At 40.0% G+C, this 21,544-nt stretch overlaps 1 protein-coding gene across 1 annotated transcript; it reads right to left on the bottom strand.

The window, feature by feature from the left end:
• Positions 1–4,020: 4,020 nt before the first annotated feature.
• On the bottom strand, positions 4,021–21,315 carry IRS4 (insulin receptor substrate 4). The gene is made up of 2 exons (XM_058196977.1): positions 17,459–21,315; positions 4,021–7,014 (listed from the first exon to the last, which is right to left on the bottom strand). Exons 1-2 carry the CDS (start codon positions 21,027–21,029, stop codon positions 7,010–7,012), a joined length of 3,576 nt encoding a protein of 1,191 aa, XP_058052960.1. The 5' UTR covers positions 21,030–21,315; the 3' UTR covers positions 4,021–7,009.
• Positions 21,316–21,544: the final 229 nt, after the last annotated feature.

Genomic DNA, 21,544 nt, shown 5'->3' on the forward strand with positions numbered 1-21,544 from the left:
ATTTCAAGAAGAGACTGGGCTGCCATCTGTCAGAAACGATGTAGGGCCGTGATGGTGAACCTATGGCACATGTGCCGGAAGTGGCATGCAGAGCCATCTCTCTGGGCACGTAAGGAGTTGCCCGTTGCTCTTCTGGCGCACTGGCCAGCTGGTCTTCACACACAAGAGAGCGCTGGAAACCAGAAGACCAGCCACCCAGTGCACATGCATGTGCCAGGAAGATGATCTTCTGGTTTCTGGCGCATGCATGTGCACACGGCCCCGGATTTTCCAGTTTCTGGCATGTATTCACGCACGAAGACCAGCGGGCCAGTGCACCTGCACACGCTGGATACCAGAAGATCATGTTCCCGGCATACGCATGCATACCAGGTGGCTGCTCTTCTGGTCTTAGGCGGGGGGTTGGACTAAATGACCTGCAAGGTCCTTTCCAATTCTGTTAATCTGTTAAAAAACTAGAGGTGATATGATCAGTGTTCCAATATTTGAGAGGCTTTGCCACAAAGAAGAGTTCAACCTGTTCTCTGAAGCACCAGAAGCCAAGATAAGAGCCAATGGATGGAAACTAATCAAGGAGAGAAGCAACCTAGAACTAAGGAGGAATTTCCTAACAGTGAGAACAATTAACAGTGCAATAGCTTGCCTTCAGAAGTTGTGGGTGCTCCTTCACTGGAGGCTTTCAAAAAGAGATTTGTCTTAAATGGTAGAGGGTTTCCTGCAGAAGAGAAGACCGGCTAGCTCAGCATCAAGTACATCTAGATCAGGGGTCTCCAGCCTTGGTCCCTTTAAGACTTGTTGACTTCAACTCCCAGCAAAGCTGTCTGAGGAACTCTGGGAGTTGAAGTCCAAAAGTCTTAAAGGGACCAAGGTTGGAGACCCCTGATCTAGAAGGAAATCTTCCTTTGGAGCATTTTCAGATTTGGAGGTATGGGCAGCCAAGGCTATGGAACAGGAAATGCATTTTTAAAAGAAAAACACACCATCAGCCCTCTTCTCTTTATGAAACTACATGACTTCCCATCTCTTTTATTTATCTGTCCATCCATGCAGCCATCCCATGGGGAAAAATTCTGAAGAAATTGGAAAGACAGATTCTACATACTGTAATCTTAATGAAAACCTGACAGGGAAATTATCTCCTAAGAAATTGGAAAGGCAGGTTTCTAACAGAGAAACATTTCTAGGCTATATCCAATTCTATATTTTTCATTCTGTCTTCCCCCTAAGCACCAAATTCCCACTCCTGTTAGTATTTTAGGGAAGGGCCCCCAATAGAATAGAATTCTTTATTGGCCAAGTGTGATTTGTGTTCAGTGCATAAGCTCTCAAAGAAACCTCTAAAGGGGAGGGTCTTTTGAACAGCTGGCCCTCTTGGAGAAGTTGTCCCTCCGCTCTGGAGAGCCCCCCCCCCGTAAGTAGCCAGAAACTCACCAAGGCCACTGAAACTCTCAACTCTTGACCATCGTTTTCAGGTTCAGTAAGTCATTTCAAAAGCAGAGCCCCTTCAGCAGTACTTTTGCTCAAAAAAAAAAGTTGCAACCATTATCCAACACTGTTTGGATAATGTGCCTTGTTTATTGACTGCTCGCATGACTTTCTGCTATGTAACAGGAGTGCTTCCCCCCGCCCTCCCCAACATATGCCGTCTGCTATAACATGAGGCCGGGAGAAAGGGGAGCTGGCTGCATGGGCTGTTTCATCTGGAAAGCATGCAGTACACAGAGTGACTTTGCTGTGGGTTACGATTTTAATCTTTGGGAGAAAGAGAAAGGTTTGCCTGTTTCCGCCAGAGAAAACAAAGTCTAATTAGAAAGAAAAGCCCTGTAAATATTTCCTGTTTTAATTCCAGAAGCACCTGGGATTAAATGCATGCTTCAAAAGCTAACTATATTGAATGACCCGCAAACACATAGAATATGAATTGCTGTGTTTGGTTAATACCCTAGGTGGTCTCATGGAAAAAGTTTACTAATCGCTTCTGAGACTCTTTTTGTCCAGGATAGGATTCTGCCGTAGAAAAGACAAAAAACAACATGCTTTGGTTTTGCTATCGCTACTTTTTTTCTAAATAATTAAGGGAGTGTTCTGCCTTTTCAGCATAGGTCGGGAGTGAAAATGTCTCAAATTCAAGACTTGGAGGGTGGAAAATAACTTATAGTGGCTCTAAAAACTGGGTTAAAATACAGTGTATTTGATTAAATATATGAAGAGTCCTTGATGCTCTCTGAACTTGGCTGCTTTCTTGCTAATGTTACCTAGTTTGGGTAACATTGTTTGGATAATGAAATGTCTTCAAGAAAAAAACCAAATTTAGAAAGCACCAAGTACCCCTCATTTCAACCATGAACTACGAATAGTCTCCTTTATCAATTAAATTTATTCCAGGAATAAAAGAATCAGCTTTGTCTTCATCTGGGTTCAGCTGTATGCCAAGTCAGGTAAGGCACACATTTGGTTTGTTTTGCAGCTTTCAATCTGCAGGGCTGACTTTAGCGTTGTGCCAAGATTAAGGCAAGGTATCATGATGAGCACTTAATACGTCCGGATCAATCTTCCGGCATGAGAGGTCTTAGAGATTCTTAAAGATCCTTAAACCTGCTAAGTTTAGTCCAGCAGAGCTAAAGGAACAGGGAAAGGGAAAATTGTGTTTGTCCCAATGATTACACCATTGTTTTTTGGGGGGCAGGAATTCTGTAAGAGCTCCAAGAAGTATTATGGGACTTGGGGAGAGTGTCATAATAACACTTACAGTATCTCTTCCCCCCTTCCCCCACCTCAATACATAAAGCCAAGGATCAGAGCTGAAGTCAAGAGTCCAAATAGCTGCAGACAGTTTCAGAAACACAGATACAGAGAAGGCTCTCTTCAAAGGTTAAGTTATATTATTCAAAAAGGTGCTCACAGTTTTTTCCAAATTGCACAGTTAACACTGTCTCCAGATTTCAATTCTTCTTTCCTTAAGGCTTTCTCCAGTTCCAATCATAACTTGTAAGGTAAAAGAACATACATAAGCCAGCTTTTCTGAGAAGCCGAATTGGTTAAACCATGGCTCCTATTTGGCCATAGCCAGAACTACCTTGGAGAAGACAGTCAAAGAACATTAACAATGATTAGGAGAGTCTAAATTCTTTTAGTTCTCTGGGGATATGAGGCTTGTGGCGTTTATCAAATGTATAGCCGTAGTAATGAAAACTATATGGAAAGCTTGAATCATCCAGCTAAAATGGTGAAAAGTTCTTACACCATTTTCAGATATAAAAAAACTCCGATTGATTGATTGATTATCGGCTATTATTTCATTAGTGGCAGTACAACCCAAAATAAGTTTTTCCCTTGTGTCTATTTTAATTCAGATGTTCCTTTGAACCAGTTTTCTTTAGGCCTGGGATCATCTTGTTGGAGCAATTAAACTTGGGAAGGGAGAATTTCACACAACATGGCATTTCCTGAAATTCAGAACTGTGATACAATTGATCACAAGCCACTCATAACCTCTGGCTCATATATTATTTTAGGCATCTGGAAAGGCAATTTCTGTGAAGGAAGTGAATGACTGCGAACGATTTACAATGAGCCCCCTTACTTTAAAAAGGTTTTCTCCATGTTCCATTTAAAGCAGAGATGTCCAATGTTGGAAACTTCTGGACTTCGATCCTCAGAATTTCCAGTCAGCCATGCTGGCTGGGAAATTTTGAGAGCTGAAGTCCACAGGTCTTTAAATGGCCAAGGCTGGACACCCCTGCTTTAAAGAAAAAAGGAGCTACATAGGAGTTAAACTATAATATATTAAAAAATGTCTTAAATCATACTTTCATTTAAATCACACTTGGGCTCGTGCTTCTTAGTTTTAAATAATAAAAAATAGTATCCTTGGGGCATTCAAAACAACCCACAGAAGTGTTTAGCTGAAGAGGTACATGTGAAGCATTTTAAAATTTTAAATCTACTCTTAATATGAACTAAACATGGGCGCATGTCGCTCTTTAAGTCAGGAGTCTAAAGAATCACTCAACCACTCACTACATGAACACATTTACTGCAAGTAGCTCTATGGAAAGCCAATTCAGATAAATATAAACACTATACAGAGCTTCAAGCTAGTCTCCCAAAATTGCAAATGTGCTGCATTTTACCATGAAAAACAATGTAACAATATTTACAATGGAAGACACAGCCAGATCAATCAGCTCAAACCTTTAAACAGATCAGTGAAGCAGAAATAGCAAATATAATGAACAATTTCAACCATATATGTTTTTAGTTTGTACAGACAACTGTCCAATATCAAATTAAAATTTACAGGACAAACATTGTTCCATCGTTGGTTTCTCTGTACTCTACAGCAGCATCAAACGGGTGGCTGGAAGGTGGCCCACACAGAGTGATATGTTTGGGAGATGGTCCTCCAGCACAATACTGAATAAATTAGTTGCTGTAAACTAAGACAAGAAAGATTGCATATTTTATTATGCTGTACCTGTTAATCTTTGTACCAGTAGTTGTGAGGTTACCCATTGATTCAGCATTTGTAAAATCAGTGCTCTATGGCCGCCTCGGGAATTCGTATGTAGCGAATGTGGCTTTCATCAAACATTTTTCACAATTCATCTCTTTGAACTGTCACCCAATTTTATTCAACTAAAAGATGTAAAAAGTACCTTCTGCAGCCTCTTCCAAATTGGTACCCTTCCAGAGATGTTCAGACTCCCAGAATTCCTGCTTGCATGGCTGGGGATTCTGGGATAGGCAAACTAAACAAATTGGTTGGGATGCTCCTTTGGTGAGGGCTAGCCTATTGCATTGCCAATTTACAGAATCCTAACCAAAAGAACCTGGCAAGACAGCACTGCCATCTAGAAAAGTGGTCATACTTTTAAAGTTAGCAGCAACTGGTTAACTTTACTCTTGAAAATCCTGCTTTAATAGATTCAGAAACTCATCTGTGCTTTTAAACTCTGCAATGTTTTTCCCCCTTTCTGATTACAGCACTCCATGTAAATTCATCAGTATCGGCTATATTTGGCAAAAGTTCCCTAGACCTTAGGTGACAAGCACGTTAAATCGAACCAAAAAAGATTCCAGTACATGGTGATGGACTTCAAAACTGAAAAGGATCTAATTTGCTTTACAAAAGTTCAGATGTCAAAACATGAGGCAGCACTTCATATTTGTACAATATTCAAGGTAAAGGAATATCAGCCATGTGGCACCTGAGGATCTGTGTCCTGCTTTCAACTCCTTCAAATATCAGTGCTTCTAATTATTAATGCACACTCAATGTACCGACCCTAGCGTCACGTTCTCTAAGGACAGAAGCCTAGGATTGATGTACCTAGCTTTCGCTATTATTTTGAATTTCCAATTTTAAACAACACCCCTAGTAAGAAAGGTCTTCTTTTCACATTAGGCATAATATTATTATTATTAATAATAATAATAATAAAGTATTAGTTACATTTTTGCTAACTTTAGGGGAAAATCAAAGAATGGCTCCAAATAAAAGGGATCTTTTATCAAAGTGTAAGATTAAGGGATTCTCTCTATAAAAGCTCTACAGCACATTAACATTGTAACGTAAGGATAATATACAATTGCAAAGTCTGCAATTTTTTTTTCCATTTCAGCTTATAAAAAAATCAACTCCTCATTTATCCAAAATTTAAAAGTCATAGAAGTAACTATACAGGGACATAAGAAAATGCTTTAACTATAATCAAGATACAACCAATTCTTCAATTCTATTTTTTACATTCCAGATATTCTCAGAACACTCTTAAATTTAAGAGGACATAGATTTATTTTTAAAAAAAGATATAGGACTCATAAATTTATTGTACCGTAAAGTGAAATTAAACGAACAAAAAAAAGAGAGTACCAGTTCTCTTGTTTATAGCAAATTGCTCTTTGTGGCTGTGAAATCTCCCCATCACCTAGTGGAGATCAATCAGCATGAGAGAGGACTGTTCATTCACAGCCCCATTCTATGTGTGCTGGCCTTTAAGTACCAATAAATTCACAGACACTTCCTCCCTTGTAACTGAGTACCAGACTGTGACCTCTGCTTGTCTTATTCTCTTGCAGAAGAAAAGAGGAACCATGCTAGGTTCTCCCACCCACCAACTGGCAGTTAGTTCACCTGCTTTCCAGCAATTGCAGCTACCATCAGCGGTCACTTTCCAAGGGGCCACCAGGGGAACAATTGAGAAAGGACTATTCTGCCAAGGTGGGAAGGAGAAGAGAGGTGGTAGCTTCTCTAGAGAAGGCAGGGAATAAGGTAAAAAAGAGCATCTCTATGGCGCATGCAAGAACAGGCAGGCAATGGAAAAAGCGTTCTCCCAGACTCTACTGTTTTAGCTAAGGGGAACTGGGAGTGTTGTGTGCATGTATGTGTTGGAATTTTACTATTCAAAAACTAGCTGCAGGCCTCTAGCTCTGAAACTATGATCTACTGATTTTAATGAGTTACAAATAAGTTTGCTTAGGATTATCGCCTTGACATGTGTTCCCCATCCTCTCAAAATAGGTTTATAATTGCCAATAATAATAATAATAATAATTCTAAGCCAATGATAAATTGTTTCAGCTATCACTTCAAGTACAAGAAAAGCAAACCCATGATAGGAAGCTTCTCTGATACTGCAACTTCTCGAAACAAAAAACAGCTGCAGGAGGTGTAGAAGTAGTGCAGGAAGTTATCGTTTTTTCTACTGGAGCATTCGTATAGTCTCACAGATGGTGCTAGGAGAGCCAGGGAGCAGGGTGGGGAGAGGAAAAAAAAAACCTGTTTCATCCAAACTCATCCATGACAAAAGTTCATTTGGATTAGCGCGACTGTAGACTCAACCACCCCTCAATGAAATTTCATTCCAATGATGCATGTCCGCGTCTGTGCTGGTGGAAGTGAACAGAGTTGGCTGGAGATGGGCTCTGCTTCCAAAAGCACCACACAATTATGGAGATACCAGCTGGAAAGCCTGCTCTTCTCACAATGGTTTCCATGGTAATGCCATCAGTCTAGGAAAAGAACAAAAATATTTTAGTGCAACTGAAATGGGAGGGAAAAAGGACATTTTTTTCGCATTGTTTCGACGGGAATTCAAACTAAAACTCTGGTTGGCACATTCATATACTTTCAAGGTCACTTGATGGCTATGAAACTCCATTAAAAATTCCATTGAAGCCAGTCCATATCCTGTTCTTCAAAACTATTGTGCATGATGGCCAAATTTCTTTTTCTGAATTTCTACATGTAATCCTGTACTGTCTCAGCTGTCCAGAAGATTATCAGAAGATGTCCTGCATTTGTTTCCTTTAAGGCAGCCCATAGGTATGTAAATGATGATAATAAGAGTATATAGATACTTCTGTGGTGCAATATTTATTTTACTAGAATGATGTCCAATCAACTGGGATCTTATCATATACCTTAGAATCTATACAGCAATAGCACTTAGACTTATATATCACTTTACAATGTTTTATAGCCCTCTCTAAGCAGTTTACAGAGTCAGTATATTGCCCCCAACAATCTGGGTCCTCATTTTACCCACTTCGGAAGGATGGAAGGCTGAGTCAACTTTGAGCCTGGTGAGATTGAACTGCCAAGTTGTAGGCAGCCTGCAGGTAGCAGAAGTAGCCTGCAGTACTACATTCTAAATACCGCGCCACCACGGCTCAATATCCTATTAAAATTCTCAATGTTGTTGGTTTGTAACCTTCATTTAGCCAAAATGGTGCATCACAGAGCAACATTTTTTTAAACTGAACTACTGAAAATGTGCTAACTTAAAGAATGTGCCCCAAATCCAGGACTCCTTACTCCAAAGGAATTGAAATTTCAAAAATCTTCAGGCCAGTTCTTTTTTAAACTTGTGGCTGCTGCAGCACCACCACAGTCAGCTGTGTTCATGTGATTATGATTCTCGATGCTCACGCAAGTAAAGTCAATGGGGAAGCCAGCAGGAAATCGAAAGTCACTCCCGCTCCCACTGCCTTTTTACCTGCCTGTGGTTAATCTGTTTCTCTCTCTTTAGATAAGTAAATATTTACAAAGCATGAAGCAACAGATGATAGGTTTTCTAAACATATAAAGTTCTGCTCCACTAAAGGCATTCCATAATCCCTTCCTTGGTAATATACTACAAATGTAACAATATTTCTGACACTGTTCTAAAGGAACTACAATTATTGTAATTTGGTATTAACTAGGAATGATGTCATGAAAAGGAGTTCCCTAAAGTTTTTTTTTCTTTTAGATTTCATTTCACCACTTAATACAGAAGAAATTCAGATGGCTCAAAGTATTTCACACTGAGATAAATCAAGTGATCCATTAGTTTAATAAATTTAAAATTTTAAAATAAATCAAAGCACATGCAGGTCACTTGTAAGCTGTTTGCACACAACAGCTTTTCTAAAAGTTGGATGGTTTTTCACAATATTACAAAAGATAAGAAACACCACCTGGGTGGAACGTTGTATCCCTCAAGCAAGCAAACTTACAAGCCTAAGGTTTCCCAAATGCTGTTATTTGCTACACAATTTATACCCAGGAATAGGATTAGGCTCTCCACTGGAGGTAAGAGGGGCTTGTCCCAACTATCTCTTGTAGCAAAGCAAGCAAGCAAGATTATATATCAAGATTCTTTTGATACCCAAGATTTTCCCCAGAATTAACACTTCATCTTGAAATAATCTCACAAAATGGATTAAAATGGAGAATCTATTACTTTAATTTGTCCTTTTAATTGTGAAAAGCAAAGTAATAGTAATAAGAACAAATCCATGCAAAGCCAGAACTGACAGCAAAAAACAGCAATGCCATCTCTGCAAAAAAGCTGAAGAAATAGTGACCACCTACTTGCAAGAAGATCACACAGATGGATTACAAACAACAAAGTGGCAACAATGATGCATTGGAATATCTGCAAGAAATACCATTTGCTTGCAAGTAAGAACTGGTGGGACCACAAAATAGACAAAGTAATAGCAAATGAAGAAGCTAAAGTGCCCTGGGACTTTAAATTTCCACATTAACATTGTGGAAGTGTGTCATTACATTTACCCAACAAGTAATTTAAAATTCAGGTGAATACCTAATACAACATACTCTGATTTTCTAGATACCTACTTGAATTAAAATAGTGAAACAAAATTACAACTGAAGGAATCAGACACAAAAAGAATCCATAATTTAACTTTATTCTTACTTTTTGATACTAATGCCAAAGTTCTGCCTACTTTCTTCAGACAGGATGAGCAAGTTTTATCATCCAGCTGCTTATTCAAATTCCTCATGAATGGAACTACTGGACAAAAACGTTATAACAGCATAAAGATTTTTACTGCTAATTCATTATGAAAGCAGCAGCAACTAACATATTTTTATACTTCAGACAATCCAAAAGAGAAGAGGCTTGTATGAATGTATATAGCCCATCATCCTAAACTTTGTTATTTATGGGATTTGTTATCATTCAAGAATTAGGGATCTGAGGTAAGTGACACACCCACCCACCAAAGATTATTTACTGGAAAGAAAAGAAAAATGAAATCCAATCAACAACTCCACTTCCAAAAACAGAAAAGTGAAAATTTTGAGTTTTTAGAATTACGCCAGCCATTATCTCTCTTCCAGCCACTGCAAAATACCAGTAGCTCTCCCCTTCACATATGCATGCTAAAGCCACTTACTGAATGTCTTTAAACCAATCATCTATCCCACTGTGTAAGTTCAGTGTGATTACAAAATTCCTCCCTCTGGATTTGGTCCTCCCTTAACAACAGGCTCTCTTTGTACCAACATTCTTTCTTGCCTCAAAGGACTGAACCACATGTTAACAAATATCCTGTTGAATAATTGTATTAGCAAATTAGGATAATATCTGAATGTTACCAAATATCAGACACTTCCTACATGTAAAAACAAAAACCAAGCATGTCAGGGGCAGGGTTAGGGTTGTAACCTGGGAGGAGGGACAGTATAAAAAAGGATAATCTGATTTGCAAAGGGAAAAATAACAAACTGGAAACCTTTCTCCACATGGGTAGACAACAATAGAAGCAACAGTGGGATGCCTCTATCACTGACACCCTAAAAGGAATCTTCATTTGTTCCAAAACATGCCCTTTTAAAATGTTTAATATGGTTTGGGTGGTCATATAGAAGAGAAATTGAGCCCAAGGGAAAGTCCTTTTGTTCTGGAAATCCATCTCTGTGATAATTGATATCACCCCTTTCCCCCCATATACATTCATAAAACGTCTTTCAGTTTAGATGTTTTATTGTGTCACTACCCTATCAGATATAAGGATGAGAGGCCATGCAAACAGCTATTTGATCTATTTGAAGTACTGCTTCTATTCTGAAACAGTTCCTGTATGTTCAACAATGGTCTAATAGGCAGAAAACTGAGTGAAGTTTCTTTCAGCATTTAGTTACAGCTTCAGTTGCTGAAAAATCCTTATCACAAAACAGCGGGAGGCACCCAGCCCACGTTGGGAAAGATGGCCATTCCAATAGTTGTGGCATTATTTTATGTTTTGCCTTCTTCAATTTAGCCAATTCACCTCAGAAAGCCATAGGTTTCTGTTTCGACATGTACAGTATCAAGGTAATCATTAGGCTGCCTTTCAGATGCCTAATACAATTACATGTGATCCAAGTTTAAAAAACAAAACAAACAGCAATTTGTAGGGTGGGCCAAGCAGGCGGCTCTCTGGGTCATACAAACAGTTTATGGATGAGTCATAACTTTAGGACAAACAGTGGTGAGGATTTCTCCTCCTTCTCTTCCTCCCCCAACCCTTTCCACATAGTAAGATTGTGCAGTTTTTAAAAGATATTTCCTCACTTTTAACCAAAACATTTTTGTGTTATGTACTGTAAACAAAAGTCTCCATGTTTTAATCTCACATTTCTCCCCCTAGACCTCTTAGAAACTTTCAGCTTCAAAACCAGACCTGGCTTGTGTCCCAAATGTGACCAAACTATGCATTTGGGAACAAACCAGGTCCTGGATACTAAATCTTAATAAATAAGTAATGCATGCTATGATTCCAATATTGGATAATCCACCAGCTGCTAAACCTTACACTTTTTCTTCCCGTTTGCCTTCCAAAATTCAGGGAAATATGTTAACAATACTTCAGAGTAAGACACTTCTGTCTACACAATATTGGAAAGAGAACACATCATTCCAACACTACTGCAGCCACGTGTCACTTTTTTGTTCACTTTTGCTCATACAGATTTCTTTTCTCAAACTCTTGCGATTATTCAGAACTGTTAAGTGCTTTTTGTCACCTTCAGGTAGAATCTTAAATTCCAAATTCATGTTCATTTATGACTGCACTGAAGTGCCAGTTACTTAAGAAGTGTACAAAAATGCAGTTTCAACTGTGAAGCTTGGACATTTTATTTTCTTAACAATTTAGAGAGATTTTTCTTTGCTATTCTTATATAGGAAAATCTCTAATCGTATAAATTCAAAGCAAATGGTATATGCTATTACATCTTCCAACATTGATCATATTCTGTGTTAAGACAGTCTTGCACATTGAACAATCAATAAATTAGGATGAGTACAACATGCTTAAAGAATGCTAAAACTGAAGTAGCTTCATTAAACTATTGCAAGATACAATGTGCGTTTACCAAACATAATGTTACTCAAGAAATTCCATTTTAGTAATTTAAACAGAAATATAAGCCAAGCTTTCAACAATTACACTTTTCCTTTCAATGTACCATATATGCAATTTTCAACCAAAATTTTAGTTTAACTTTTGTGCTTTTTCCCCCAACTAAATGGTTTTCAGGTTGCAAGTAAAATAATTATTTGCATTGTTTAGGCACATGATGTCAAATATCCATATGTAATCTTCTCAAGTTTAGAAGACTGGGAGTGAACAACATGCATGGAAGCAAGCCATCTTATTTTTATACATTCGGTTTAACAAAGTATTTTCAAATGATACTATCATTTTTCAGTATCTAAACTGTATGATTTGAAACAAAAAAATCAGAACAAAATTAAACTCAAGATTTGCACTTATTTTAAAAAAGCTTTTTAAAAATGCTGTGGGTATTGAACTGACAGGAACTGATAACGCAGAAACTGTATTACTAAATTGAGCGTGTTAGAGCAGGCTGTATGTACACATTTCAGACCATATTAAACCATGATTTGCTAAACAAGTCATGATTAGAAAACCTGATTATTTCCGTAATATGTAATTGGCCGGGTAGGTCTGCATGACACACATAGCCCCAGGTAAGTATCTGAAGGGAGTAGATGGCAGGTGCAGCCCTGTAACCAACTAGAGATTTAGCATGCTATATGAGTACAGGCTGTGAAATACCATGCTAATATTTCTATTACAGATTGTGCTTTGGAATGGAATTTTTTCAGGTCAAATAAATAGGACAATGTCAAGAGTAGAAGAGAGTTCTTTTCATGATTACAATCAATATAGTTTTTACAAGCAAGGTAACTAAAGTCAATAATACCTGTTTTGTTCTGTCATTCTTATTACAATCTAAATTGCCCTCCAATAGTGAGTTTCTTCTACAAGCAGTCCTCAACTTACAAGTTTGTTTAGTGATGACTCAAAAGTTACAACAGCACTGAAAAAAGTGACTTGACTTATGACCATTTTTCACATTCATGACCACTGCAGCATCCCCAAAATTTGACAGTTGACAACTGGTTTGTATTTATGTTGGTTGTAATATCCTGGGGCCATGTGTTCACCCTTGGCGACCTTCTGATAAACAAACTTAATGGGGTAGCCAGACTTAACAACTATGTTATCAACAACTGCAGTGATTCACTCAATAACCATGGCAAGAGAAGTTGTAAAATGGGGCAAAACTCACTTAACAAATATCTCACTTAGCAACAGAAATTTGGGGCTCAATTGTGATCATAAGTTGAGGACTACCTGTATGTGAAACAGTTTTCCTTGCACTTTAGAAGATTACACACAATTTACCAAATTCAGATGTGCATCATATGTAAACAGTTGTGCCAGAATTTGGAACTTCAATGTTATAAAACATCTGAAAAGTGCATTATTAGAACGGTTAGCCAGTACTCTTCTCCCAAAAATTTTCAATATTTTGATATTTATTTTGAAATGTAACAAAACTGTATTAAATTTTTCTTTGTACAAATCTCTTCCATTTTAAGTCTCTTGATCAGATACTATATTTTTAATTATTTTTGAGGGGGAGGGAGATGTAAACTGTTTTCCAATTGCTTAAGCCAAATACAATTGAGGAGTTACTATTTTTTTAAAAAATGTACACTATGTGAAAATAAAATCAGGTCATTTTAGCTCTGACTTAATGTAGTAAACTCCAGGAGCTGCTTGTGTTAAAGCAAATCAGCTTTGGGGGAGGGGGGGAGGAGGAGCATTCTGGAAGAAGAAATAAAAGATTGGGGAAAGGTTCTTGACTTTTTGCTTGACATTTCTTCCTAAAACCACTTGCCAAAAGCAGCTTCAAATACAAGCTTGGGAGAATAAACAGTAGAGTTGAATTGGATACTCCTGTTTCCACTCCTTTGCTACAAACTGCCACAGCTTGAATTAACTTTTCTGTGAGAAGAAATGACTGGTGTTTTGTTACAATTCACTTCAGTCTAATGTTTACTCCTGCTCACAAGATGTCACCTTCAATTTATCACAATATAATGTTCTGCTTCCCTAGTTTCCAGTTGTTTGGCAAGAGGAATCAACTCTTCCTATTCATAAAAAGCATGGAGGAGGGGCATAGTAAAAGAATAACTGCTAGCAATATTTTGTTTGGATCCCAGGAAAAAGGGGAACTTCAGTGCAGCACAATTTCTGGCAGATGAGTCTTGCTTCTCACAACAAAACTTTTCAGAGTTCATTAACTTTTTGTGTTAATTAGTATATACCGTAATCCTGAAGAACAAACCCTTTCAAGTTCTATTTGCAGAAATAATATGCAATATTATGTTAAAGCAATAATCTTTTTTAAGCAAAAGATGTATACATTATTAAGCCAGATGTGAAACATGCTGAGAAAAATAGATGTATTCAACAAGTTACCTGAAACTCACGTTTTGCTTTACAGTTTTAAGCAGAAACGTTTGTATTTAGACTTCCCATATAAGTAATAAAGCCTTGGAATAAAAGAATCAGATTCCCTGCACCATAATTCATACTTCTGGAAAATTTGTTGCATTTTACATGTAAACAATGTTACACAATTTGAGTGGAGATGCTTAAAGTAAATGAGCAATTCAGCCTGTATCATAAACATAAGCTGCACCTTTATGATTAGCTCTTAATCACAGAATACTGAAAACACCTCTGATGTTAGATTGTTAATAAGACTACATCATCTAGAGACAAACATGTCCCAGACACAGCCTTGAAGTAGCCTAAGCAAGTTTGAATAGGCGTGTAATGATGTCCATCCTTTCTTTGCTCACAGATCAAATGAAAAAGGCTGTATTCACAATATGTACTGAGCCATGGTTAATTTAGTCATTGTTTATTCACTTTATTCTTGTTTCAAAGTCCACACAACAAAATGAAGTCCAAGTAGCCACAAAAGTTGGGTTCCTACAGTATGCTAGAATAAAGTAGTTGTTGGACCTGTGGGGCTGTAAAAATAAAGTCAGAACATAGCAACAAGAGAGACGTAAGCCATCTCCTCTGACATTATTATATTTCATCGTTCCATTTGGTACAGTTATTAAGGAGAGATACTTGAAAACTACTTCTGTAGGACCTGAAAGGCTTCCAACTACTTCCAAGTAGGAAAGCACATTTTTATCACTGGGAATAGTGATATGGTGATCATAGATTAATCATAGAATAAGGAGTCCTAGGTCAATAAACTTAAGCACTCATAATTCTGGGCTGGATTGTAGCAACTGCACACTACACACTAACTCTCATACACATGAACTGCATGTGCGCAAATGGCTTTTGAAAAAGGAAACAAAAGTCAGAATCTTAAAATCTACCAAACTCAGCAACTGTTACCACTCCCAAATTTTTCATCTCTTTCATATTTAAATTACCATGGTAAACCTCAGTAGAGAGTAATACATAAATTAAGCACAGGCAAATGCAATCATTCTCTTAAGTTTTCAACTGAGGTATCAATAAGCAAAAAGATAGTAAGTAACATGCTAAAAATTTAATCTGTAGTTTTAAATTGCTACAGTCAGTTACAGAAAGCCAATTTCTCACTTCATATATGTATATACTGGTAGGTATAATTACACTTTACAGATATAAACTAAACTTTTCTTAAAAGCAGCTCCAAAGCAGTACAAGGTCTCACTAGTTTTGATTCTAATGAAACTGAATGCACTTAATTTTCAAAAAGATGACATTCCACGCATGACTGAAATTCAATAGCTTAGGGAGAATACTTAAATGCTTTGAATCTAGCCAAAGTCAAAACAAGAGAAAAGTACACCAAGGCAAGCTGCATATTTTTTCTAAATCCCAATGCCCTGCTTAACAGATTGACTCATCTTTTATGTAATCTTTTCCATAGGCTATAAAGTACTTTCCCAACCTGGTGACTTCAGGAAGCATTGAACTACAACCTCATCCCTCTCCCCAACTCTCAGCTGGTATAACTAATAATCACAGCGGATGGGAGCTCCAACACGGGAGTCGATTTTAGAAACTGCCCCCAAAATGTAAGGTGTACCAAACTCAGCAACTGTTACCACTCCCAAATTTTCATCTCTTTCATATTTAAATTACCATGGTAAACCTCAGTAGAGTAATACATAAATTAAGCACAGGCAAATGCAATCATTCTCTTAAGTTTTCAACTGAGGTATCAATAAGCAAAAAGATAGTAAGTAACATGCTAAAAATTTAATCTGTAGTTTTAAATTGCTACAGTCAGTTACAGAAAGCCAATTTCTCACTTCATATATGTATATACTGGTAGGTATAATTACACTTTACAGATATAAACTAAACTTTTCTTAAAAGCAGCTCCAAAGCAGTACAAGGTCTCACTAGTTTTGATTCTAATGAAACTGAATGCACTTAATTTTCAAAAAGATGACATTCCACGCATGACTGAAATTCAATAGCTTAGGGAGAATACTTAAATGCTTTGAATCTAGCCAAAGTCAAAACAAGAGAAAAGTACACCAAGGCAAGCTGCATATTTTTTCTAAATCCCAATGCCCTGCTTAACAGATTGACTCATCTTTTATGTAATCTTTTCCATAGGCTATAAAGTACTTTCCCAACCTGGTGACTTCAGGAAGCATTGAACTACAACCTCATCCCTCTCCCCAACTCTCAGCTGGTATAACTAATAATCACAGCGGATGGGAGCTCCAACACGGGAGTCGATTTTAGAAACTGCCCCCAAAATGTAAGGTGTACACAGAACATATGGTTCAAAATTTTGGACTCTAGGAGACTTTTATAATGTCTGTACATGGAGTGACAGTCAAAGAGTTCTTGTTAAAAAATAATAATAATGTATTACTCAGTTGTCATTCTGGTATTTTTAAATACTATGTACAGAAAATACATGCAAATAATCATTAGTTGCTAAGTGACCTTAATTTAACCAGTAATTAGAATCATATAATCATGTAATAGAACACAGAGGTGTGTTCTATTTTTCTTTCCCTTCCAAAAACTACTATTCCCAGAAATCTTTGGGGGAAGGGAACCCAACTTAATTCACTGTAATAGTTACTTTTATAAAACTATAGTTTAAAGTTAAAACAATAAAAACAAATGACGCCACAAATCTTACTTTGGCCTACAGCCTCTTAAACATGATCTGCTACAGGAAAAAAACCAGAGGGAAATTGTACTGAAAATAGAGTATTTCTTCTCCAAGACCTGAGAAAATGTGATTGCTTTGCAAGGGATCTCTAGAACTAATTAGAAAATAAATTTCAGGCACCTGAAACATTAGGATTTAAAACGGACAGTCCAAAGATTTCTGGGAATGTGTACAGCTATTGCTTTTTTGCTACTATACTGAAAGACTTTTGACCCAAACTTGGAAATTACAAGTGCAAGCATGATTTATGCCTACCCAAATATTTTAAATCTGATTACTGTATTATCAAGTGTAATAAGGATAATTCAACAAAAAAGAATACCACGTCAAGGAGTTACATTTAGTGCGAATGATTTAAGACTTTGGACTATGTTGTTGTTTTTGCTCAGAACTTTTCAGTCTGTCCTTGACTGCAACTGAACATTTGGTTGAGGGTGGTGGGTATTGCAGTCTAGCAGAGAAGAAGGGCTGTTTAGGGGATAGTGCCTTATATAGTGATACCACCCAAGGAAAAGGTTTGGGAAATGAAAGGGGTTAATTAAGGTACACAGAATATTTTACAAAGTAGTAATTCAAAATAATATACTGAAACTTTACATGCATTAAGTATTAGAGCAGGTGTCTGCCAAAATTACAAACCTTTCCTTGCGGAGTTGCACTTCAAACTGTCTGATCTGCTGAAATCTATGCTTACATATACTCCACTTTCCAGATTTAGAGTACCATTTGGGAGGTGGCAATTTGGTGTGTTAGGGCTCTCCTCACAGTTTAGTGAATTCTCCCGTAAATTCAGAGCTATATAATTTAAGCCATTCTGAAATCCAGTTGAAGTATCTCTGGACATCTTGCTTTCATGGCCATCTGAAATATGTTCCTCAGGTTTCAACCACACGTTGTCAAAAGAGGCCGAGCTGTGCCTTTTACTACTGTCAGTAAAGAAAGAGGAAGAAGTGGTAACAGTGGCTGCAGAAGAAAAGGTCTCAGAACTGTGCCTCCTCCTTCCTTGTGGGTCAGCTCGAATGACTTTAGGTACTACAGGTGGATCAGGATTAGAAACAGGGAAGTCCCTGCGACTAGCATATTGGTCAACAATGCACAGTCGGTTAACTATAGAAGGAGGACTATCAATCTTTAATCCGTTTTTGCTTTCAGTGGCAAATGGTCCAGGTGGTGTGGCTGCCATGTTGAAGGTCATCTCGGTGTAGTCATCAATCCTACCACATGCTGTGCTAACACAAGCCGTACCAAATGAAAGTCTAGCATAATCAGCATCAGGCACGTTTCTAGGGATACTCGAATTTGCATAAATTGAAATGTCTGTCAGAGAGTTAGATAGTTCTTTAGCAGCTTTGGGGGACTGGACATCCAGATCAACACTCATGTAGTCAGAAAGTGGTGACTGCCTATGGTCACTACTGGATCCAAGAGATGATGGAGATCCTTCTGCAGATAAAGAATATGGCGTATTACTTGCTTTTTCACCAAAATCTATATTTATATATTCACCAGGGCTAGATGGCTCAAGTGGAATTGTGCGATCGTACATTCTTGGTATGGTATTACTACCTCTAGTACCGAGTGGAAGTCTCGTAGGCCTAGTAACCCTATTCTGCGCAAGGCCTTCTTCTGAACTTTTCAGATGGGGTGATCTGGAAAGGCCATTAGCCAGAACTTCATTGCTGATGCTTTTCCCATTTTCAGATCCAACATACAATAATTTTCCAGGTGATGACATTGGAACATATTCATCATGTTCCCCGGTTAGAGCCTTAAAGCTTCGTGGGAGAGAGAAATAGGAGCCAAAATTTTTGGAATCAATGTTGGCATGCATATAATCTGGATCACAGGGTTGCTTTGGAGCAGCAGAATTTCCAGGAGACATATCCATGTACTCATTATTTGTTGACTTTTCATGACCAGATTTAGAATTAAACTCAGTTAAGGGATTACGTATAGGTGAAGAGACACCTCGGGGAAACATCATCATGTATCCTTTAGAATCAGCCTGAGATGACAACCAGGAACTGTTAATCTGTTTTGGAACAGACATGCTTTTAGGAGTCATGGGCAAGTAGTCGCTGTTGCTTGCCAGAGAAGATGCAACTCCTGGCATCATTGGCATGTACCCATCATCTCTGGATTTATTCTTGCTTTGATTACATACAGAATCAAGAATTGATTCCTCATACTCAGGTTCAGGGTTATTTTTGAATCTTGGTGATTCAGAACAAGAGAGGCGTCCATGGCTTCCTGAGGAATCTTCATCTAAAGCAGTCTGGGTTGTTTTCTGTTGTCCTGGTACTGAAGCAGGCTTAGTTAATGAGTATGTTCTTTTTCTAAAGCATTTGTCAGCCTCCCGGTAATCATCTCTTGTACTATTATCCATTTGCTGTTTGTTCATGGACATGTATTCATTTAAACAATTTTCTTCTCTGATTGGTGGAGTATTGCCCAAGGAATCTGGCGTGTTACTTCTCACACGAAAGTACCTAAAGTCTCCAGGGCTAGAACCATATTCATCTGAGGAAATGAAACCTCCATCGCTTGGGGACCCACAGACAGATGAACTGGAAGGCCTTACAAAATTATCAGTAATTGATCCATGCCCACTTCCTGAAGAAACACTGATAGGACTAGTAGTAGAAGGAAAATGAGAAACTGGTAGAGAAGCAGACCTGGTATGATAAGAAGAGCTAAATGCTGCTCTAACATATCGTCCACTCCCTTCTTGGCGGCCCAAATTCATCCTTGCAGTATTCAAATGAATCAGACTTCCAGTAACTGATCTAAATGGTCTGGTCATTGTCCCCTCCCCTTCGCTAGAAGTTCTGAAGCGATAAGCACTGCTGCTTTTGGTAGTGGGAGGAGTCCCCCCTGTAACACTTTCAGTCCGGGACCTTCTTTGTAGGCCAGTCTGGCTAGGTGGTAGATTACCAAGATGCCTCCTAGTAGTTATGAAAGAGATAGGATTGGTACTGCTGCCACCACCAGAAGACTGGCTCTTGCTGCGAGGTCTGAACTCAGAGAAGGCTTTCAGAGCTTTCATGGTTTCTAGAAAAGTCTCATGCATGTTCTGGGCAACCACTGAATCATCTACTTGCATCCATAGCTCACCTGGTCCAATGGAGGCTGATCTGCCCACTTCAATGAAAAAAAAGTTTTCCGAGTGCCCACATCGCCGAATGTTCATTAGTTGTAAGTGGACAGAAGGTACTTCAGTATTAAGCTTGACCAGATGAATGGCCTTGCTGGAAAGGCATAACCTGTACACCCCTGTCAAATTCTTGGTCTGCCCCAAACCCTTAGGCTTCACATTGACTTGCCAAACTTCTTTGAACACAGTTCCTGGGCGAAGGGCAGCTCCATAATGCTCATCGTCATCGTCCAACTGCTGATCAGCCTGGTCCTCCTGCTCCAAGAACCCTCTCTTGCTTTGGCTCATGAGCTCACTGATGGCCTGGTACCACCCTTCTTGCTCAGGCTCATTCTCAGCCACCATGGCAAAATACTCATCCTTAGTATACAGGGCGATGATGTGTTTATGCTTGGCATCTGCCCTCCGGCTGACAGTGAAGCACTGGTAGAGAGGAATCACCCTTTTGGGAGACGGGCAGCAAAGGGCCACATTCCCTCCAGCCGCCGCCGCTCTCAAGCTACTCTTGAACTTCTTCTCGCTGTCATAGTATTCCAGTCGGGCAGGGCCAAGGTGACTCTCCGCCCGCAACACAAAGTACCGTTTGTGCCCATGCTTCTGCTTCCTCAGGTAGCCACATTTCCTCACGTCGTCCCCCCAGGTGATGCTTGCCGGGGGCGTCAGGGCAGACCCGCGGGCAGAGGTCGCTGGAGGCCCACTCCGGCCCAGGGGGGTGGCAGGGGCTGCTGCTCGCCCCAACGCTGCGGGGTCCCCAGGCAACAAGGCATCTTCTTCCTGGACGAGGCAGAGGGAGCTGCTGGGTGATTTCCTCAGCAGGAGCATGAGATGATGCGGGGGCTGAGCCGGGGGCGGGCAGGGAGCGCTCTCGGCCGGCTCCTGGTCCTCCTCAGGCGCCGCCAGCCTGGACGCCCCGCTGGAGCCGCCGCCGCCGCTGCCGCCTCCCCCCGTTGCTGCTGCTGCTGCTGCTCCGACCGCGGTGCCCACCGCCTCGCCTTTGCCTTCCAACGCGGTGCAGCCGCCTTCCCCGCCGGGGCCAAGCATCAGCGCGCTCGCCATCTTAAGGGGCCAGGGCAGGGTCCAAATCGCTCCGCGGGCGAGAGAAGCAGACGCCCTCACAAGGGAAGGGTCTCCCAGGCCCGGCCGGACATGTGTGCCCGCGGGACTCTCGGCGTCGGCCCAGCCGGCGGCTCCCGGCCTGCGAGGCAGCGGACAAGCCGGCGGCTTCCACCCCTTCGCCGCCGGTCGGACGCGCCGGGCTCCTCCGACTCTCCCGCTTCTCTCCTCACACCAGCGAGCAGGCTCGGCGGCACCACGGCGAAAACATCACGTGACCCACACCCCCTCCCGCGCGGGCGGGGAGGAAAAAGGGGGGAGGCGAGGCGAGGCCGCGCTTGGGGCCCGCCCAGAGGCGGGGCGGCGCGGCGCGGGGAGACTCCGCGGCCGAGCCTGGAGGAGCGGGCGGGGCGCCAGCCAATGGGAGTCGGCGGGGGTTTCTCAGGGCCTCCAATCCTCAGCCACCCCGCCCTTGGCTGACGGGTGGGTTCTTACGCCTCTTTGAGAATGATGGGCAG

This window comes from Ahaetulla prasina, chromosome 11, assembly GCF_028640845.1.
Source record: "Ahaetulla prasina isolate Xishuangbanna chromosome 11, ASM2864084v1, whole genome shotgun sequence".
NCBI lineage: Eukaryota > Metazoa > Chordata > Lepidosauria > Squamata > Colubridae > Ahaetulla > Ahaetulla prasina.